Source organism: Larus michahellis, chromosome 6 (genome assembly GCF_964199755.1).
Source record: "Larus michahellis chromosome 6, bLarMic1.1, whole genome shotgun sequence".
Classification (NCBI taxonomy): Eukaryota; Metazoa; Chordata; class Aves; order Charadriiformes; family Laridae; genus Larus; species Larus michahellis.
In genome coordinates, this window is record NC_133901.1 from 31353450 (window position 1) to 31359389 (window position 5940).

Here is a 5940-nt window from a genome sequence, read left to right on the forward strand (position 1 = left end):
AACAAGGTGTTTTTAATAGTTATGGCATTTTTTGAAATGCATATTAAATCAGATGAGTTAGACTGTATCCCAGATGTAACAAAGTGCAGGGAAAGAAATGGACAAATCAGCAACAAGAATTTGTTTAAATCTGTACATTATCCACAAGGCCCAACAATAGAAGCAAATACTAGAATGTCCCTAAAGTAGTGCCATTCGAAAGAAACCCTCGTAGTCAGTTAAAATCCATCTCACAATAGCAACAGTTCATTTTTTTTTTTTAACAATAGTATGGCACAGAATACATATTAAAAAATTCATCACAAGACAGCCAAGTCAGTTATTCCAACCAATACCATCTCCCATTTATTCTTTTGTATACAGAGTTCTGCAGTTCTCTTTAAATGGACATACAGGTTAGTACCGTGCCTGAACTGAGAGTTTGGTTACAGACATTTCAGATGACTCGTGCACAAGGCAGTTCACTCCATGATTTCTGCAGCAAGGGTGTGACAGGCCAAATGAAGATTTTTTTTTTAAATTTGAAATGGCATAATTTTGACAGTTTAGCTTTCAAACTACCGACCTTCATCCAAACAGTGGCTTCAGAGCAGCAAAACTCTTTACCAGTAAGTGATCTGGCAGAAAGACTGGAGTCAGTCAGAGCTCCCAGTGTAGCTGAAGGTGGCAGTTTTCCACAATGACATTGCAGTTTCATATTAAAAAAACAAAAACAAACAAACAAGAAACCCACGACCCCCAAGCTGCAAATTAAAATTGGTCCTATGAAAAACTGAAACCAGACACACTCCAGATGGTTATGTTGGGATATCTAATGTCCATAATGGCAGCCTTTTACAATTCAACTACAGAACAGGAGCTGGCATTTTGAAAAAAAAAAAAAAAAAAAAAAAAAAAAAAGTGCCTGAGCTATTGCAATGATGGAATGTCGCTGGGGATTCATTCGGGATGGTGGTTTTAAGGTCATGGGAGGAAGTGCATCTGTACCCTTTCATAGTTTTGTGATTGCACTTGTTAAGCAGTACAAGCTTCAGACATTGTGAAGAAAAAATAAAACTTCAGCCTACAGTGAAGTGCAACGACAAAACTAATGTAACATTAATAGCTTTTGAGTGGCAAATTGGTTAAACAAACCAGGCACTATAAAAATGGGTGTAAGCAAACAAACGTGGATTTAAAAAAAAAAAAAAAAAAGAGGGACAGAAGTAAAGATATGCATGCACTTTTTTCCTCCCAACCATGCTCTATGAAAGGAAGACTAGTGAGCTGTGTCATTGCTCAAAGTGCTGAAGAGGCATTGATCAAATTAGATTGTACAGTCGGCACCTTGTTTAGTATTTAAGTTGTTTTAGTTGTCAATATCACACTAATTGCTAAGACAAAGCAAAGCCTACACTTGGCGTATTCCCCTCCCAAGAGTTTTTCAAGGTATCATGCATATCATCTTTGTGGTGCAGTAATGGTGCCAGATGTGGGACTTGGTTACATACAGTGGTTAACATACAAATGAACAAAGGGTAACTGGAATTATGACATTAGGAAATGGGTAAATAAAAAACACAAACTACCATCTACAGTCTGGTAGCACTGAACACAACTGGGTGGTGGTGAAGACAGTTGCTAGGTGGATGGGGAGAGGCTGCTTAGACGTCAGACCTCCTCAGGTATAAAGCCAGTTCATATGCTTTCTTGTTGAGTGTCCCTCCATGGACACCTTCCTTTCCCATGACTATAACCAATGCTGGAGTACACAAGGAAACAAAACAGAAATGAACAGAATTAAAGAAAAAAAAAACCAAAAAACACCTTTCCCCACCAACAAAGGGATACAAAGGAGACACAGGTTCATACCCCATCACCCTGCATTGCTAATAAAGTTTCCAGAATGTAAGGTTTAAAGCTCACCGCCAGGAAAGTTTAATAGCAATCTTCCCCTAATACTTAACAGTCTGCCTAGCAACTAGAACCCAGAGTCTCTCAAGTATTTTGCCATTGAGTATGCCTTCTTATTCAATCCGCCTCCATGGACCCCTTCTTTGCCCATTACAAAGACCAAGACTGAAAGAGAAAAGAAAAAAGTTTTAAAAAGAGTGTGTTAGACAAGGAAATAATGCAAGTTTTAGGCAGTGCAATAAACACACTCAAATTCAAGATTTAGTATTTGGGTATTAAGCTAGTTTAACAGGAGTTTTGTAAAAATACAGATGTAGACAGGGCTGGGAGAAGGCATGAGTTATCCTCAGGGGTTTTACACAACTACGTAAGTCATAAGAATTCACTGCTAAGAAAAATGCCACCGACTATATCAGAAAAGTGTCACCGTGCCTCTCCACCATCAGCAGCACCCGTCATCACCCAGCCAGGAAACCCTGGCTGCATCTTGAAAAAACAAGGAGGGGGGGGATATGAAGTGTCGTCAGGAACAGAAGTAGCAGTATATGCAGAAGAAGAACTGTGACTCTGAAGAGCAGAAGAGGGAATATTCTTGTATTCTTATCTGTTGTGGTCGCTACTGGTGTAAGAACCAGAGTAACTGTCTCGATACTAACAGAACAACCCACGGGGTCAGACTTGGACTAAGACTTCTCATGCAAAAATAACAACTGTGGAACATGCTTTTTGCATAAGACAAAACGCAGGGAAGGTTTTAATGCTGACCCTCTCTCTGTTCCCACAGTTTTGGGGGAGTGTCCCAACTGTCTCGGGAACGAGACCATCGTAAGGCTCCTCAACCGGTGCACACCACTCGCGACTTGCCAGCAGAGGTCACCAGCAGGTACACAGACACAATAAGTGCTGTGCTTCCACAAGCACAGCAATTGTTTCCCAAGCTAGGAATACTGTGATTGGAAATACTGCAGTCAGCCTACCTACAGGTGACTGTACATCTCCATAGCAATTTGCTCATAAAAAGCCCAAGACAGACAGTTCTCGCTGGCATTTCACAATGTGCAGCGGAGTCAGAACTCTGCTTGTTTCACTTCAGTGCTGCAAACGTTCTTCCTGTATCACTGCCACATGGCCTTAGCCTATGCACATACTTTAGTCTGGTTTTGCTTTTATACTTATAAGCAAAAGGCCGTTGCTCACCAATTTGTTCCACAGCCAGCCAAAAAATGCTAGGCCAAATATTTTGAACGTGAGGCATGCCACTCATAGCCAGTGTTTTGAGGCATGTTTTTTATATCCAAACCTAGTGCCTTCCCCATAATAGGTTTTACTAGGAGTTAGATGAGGAGCACAAGGAGTAGGCGTACTAGCATAAAGCAAGCTTCTCAGTGATACCAAACTGGACGGGCTTTTTTGCCTGAAGACAGACTTCAGAGAGCTCAATAGGAAGTGCAAGAAGAGTTAGCGTAGAACTTGTTAAAAGGCAAGTAGGGGCAGCTCATACAAAGAATGCACATCTTTGCAGAATAAACCTTCCATTGAGAAGTTTACAAAGAAAAAGCTAGTTTCGCTACCAATCATTAATAGCTCCCTGCGGCGTCCTACTGTGAGCTTTAGATACCAAGTTATCGTATACTTGGCCAGCTTACGTCAAACCATAGTCTGCTCTTTCCTGCTTGTCAGAGAGGTGTTTAACCGTTTCACAGCCTAGTGCCCAGCTGTGATGGCAGGTGGGGAACAGGGACAAGTGCAGAGTTCTAGGCAGAAATCTAGTCATCCAGGCCACGGGCACCCACCCCCCTCACGCCACATCCTGAAATTAGACATTAAATACAGGAGCTGGTTTTCTTAATAGCTGGAGTCTATGCTTACGGTCACATTCTTAATTCAGTGATCTGAAAGTGAAGAAGATCATGCTTACCTCGGCCAGCTCTGCCTACAGCAACATTGTATGTCGGCTCACCACCTTGACTCTTTGTCCTGATGTCCATTGTGCAGTCACCATCGACATACAGGCTATCTCTGATCACAGAGCACTTCTTTGCACCAAGGGTCAGACCATTGGTGAAGAAACCCTCTCGGTCTTTTCCTACAATCATATCTATTTCTACTGGCTGTCAAAGAAAAAAGCCCAGAGTTAGCACGGCAGCGTTTTATTGCTTAATTTCTCTGTCTCGCCTTGAGAGGATCAGACGGTAAGTTTCCCCGTGCCCCCACCAGGAAGTGCTCCACAACACAGGGCTTTGTTAGCCACGGTTTATACTGCACCGGTTTATCGCCGCTGCCAGCAGCGGGACCGCCGCGCTCCTCGGCTCCCAGCCCTCCATGAGGGAAGCCCCGCACGGCCGAGGCCGGTCAGGCGCAGGGTTCGCCCATCCGGGCGGCCGAGGGCGCCGGCTCGGAGGCGGCCGTTCGGGACCGGCCCGGCGGGGAACCGGCTCGGCCCTGCCGGAGCCGCCCCCGCAGCGCCGGGGGCCGCTCCCGCCCGCCGCGGCCCAGCCGCGCTCTGCGGCAGCCGGCCCCCTCCGCTCCGCGCCCGCCCGCGCTGCCGGCAGCGCCGCAGTGGCGGCGGCGGGACCGGCCCCGTGGCGGCGGGCGGGCGCGGGGCCGCGCCACCACCCCCCGCCGCTGGAGGGGGAGCGGCAGGGCCCGGGCGGGAGCGCGGCCCGCTGAGGCGGCGGGGGGGCGGGGGGGGGCGGCGGGCCCGGCCGCCTCAAAGTGCAGCGTCACGGCGGGCCTGGCCGCCACAATCACGGCCCGGCGCCGCGCGGCCACCGCCCGCCCGCCCGCCGCGGGCCCTACCCGGCCCCTGCTCTGCCCCGGCAGCGGGAGCGGGCCCCGCCGCGCCCGGGGCGGGGCGCGGCGCTGGCCGGCGGGTCGGCCGGGGCAGGCCGCGCCGCAGCGCGCCGCCCGCCCCGCACGGCCCCGATGTGAGGGCGGCGCAGGGCCCGCACCAACGGGCGGGCGGCGGGCGCGGGGCGCGGCGGGGGCGAAGGACGAGCAGGGGCGGGGGGTGGGGGGGAAGGAAGGAGGGAGGGAGGAATCAATGGCAGTGCGCCATCTTGGCGGTGAAAAACATGGAGCCAGCGGCGAGGTGGGCATTCACGAACGCCTCCTACGCCGCGCACGTAAGCCTCGCCGCAGCGCCGGGCCCGGGCGCGGGCGGCTCTACGCAAGCCCCGCCGGCCCCCGCGCGGCGGCACCGGCGGCCCCACGGGCGGGCCCCGCCGCATCGGGCCGTGCCGCCGCCCCCGCCGGCGGGAAGGGCCTCCCCCCCCCCATCTCCGATCCCGCAGACAAAAAGGCGGCGCGGCCGGCCTTGCCCCACTCCCCCCGCCACCGCCGCCCCGCAAGGTGCCCCCGTCTCGCCTCGCCCCGCCGCGCTCCCGCGGGGCTGGGCCGCCGCCGCAGGCAGGCTCGCCCTTCCTCGCTCCCGCCCCGCCGCCGCCCTCACCGTGATGCTCTGGAAGATGCCGCCGGCCGTGGCTGCCCAGACGTACTTGGCGTCGCAGTAGCCCACAATGGCGGCCTCCTGGCAGCAGCCATCGCACATCAGGTTGTCCACGTAGCTCTGCCAGCCGGCCATCTTCGCGCGGGCGGCGGTGGGGACGAGCGGGGCGGGCGGCGGGGCACGGGCCGGGCGGCGGGCGGCGGGGCTGGGCGCGGCGGTCCCGTCCCTTTCCTCTCTGGCTCTCCTCTCCCTGCCCGACGGCGGAGCAGAGCGGAGCCGAGCGCTGCAGCGAGCGGCGCGGCGCGGCCCAGCCCAGCCCTCCGCGCTGCCGGCGCCGAGGGGCGGAGGGGAGGAGGGGCGCGGCCCGGCGCCGCCCCCCGCGCCGCCGGCGGGGGGGGAACAGAGCGGAGCGGAGCGGCGGGGAACGGCGCCGTCCGCCGGGCGGAGGAGCGCGGGGCGGGCGGCGGCGGCGGGTGCCGGTGCACGGGAGAGGGGAGCAGGGCGCTCCCCGCGCGGGGTCGGAGCCCCGGCGCCGCCGCCCGCCCCGGATCCCTAGGCTCCGCCGGGCGGGGTGAGTACCGGCCGCCGGGCCGCCTTCC

The 5940-nt window shown here is 54.1% G+C and overlaps 1 protein-coding gene across 2 annotated transcripts; it reads right to left on the reverse strand.

The window, feature by feature from the left end:
* Positions 1 to 315: 315 nt before the first annotated feature.
* Positions 316 to 5679, reverse strand: PFN2 (profilin 2). 2 transcript variants are annotated; one of them, XM_074591160.1, is made up of 3 exons: positions 5345 to 5679; positions 3812 to 4004; positions 316 to 2058 (listed from the first exon to the last, which is right to left on the reverse strand). In XM_074591160.1, the coding sequence occupies exons 1-3, from the start codon at positions 5474 to 5476 to the stop codon at positions 1961 to 1963; spliced, it is 423 nt and encodes a 140-aa protein (XP_074447261.1). In that variant the 5' UTR covers positions 5477 to 5679; the 3' UTR covers positions 316 to 1960. The 2 variants fall into 2 exon arrangements, with proteins under 2 accessions (XP_074447261.1, XP_074447262.1); XM_074591161.1 differs by having other exon boundaries at positions 316 to 1741; positions 5345 to 5660.
* Between the last annotated feature and the right edge of the window lie 261 nt (positions 5680 to 5940).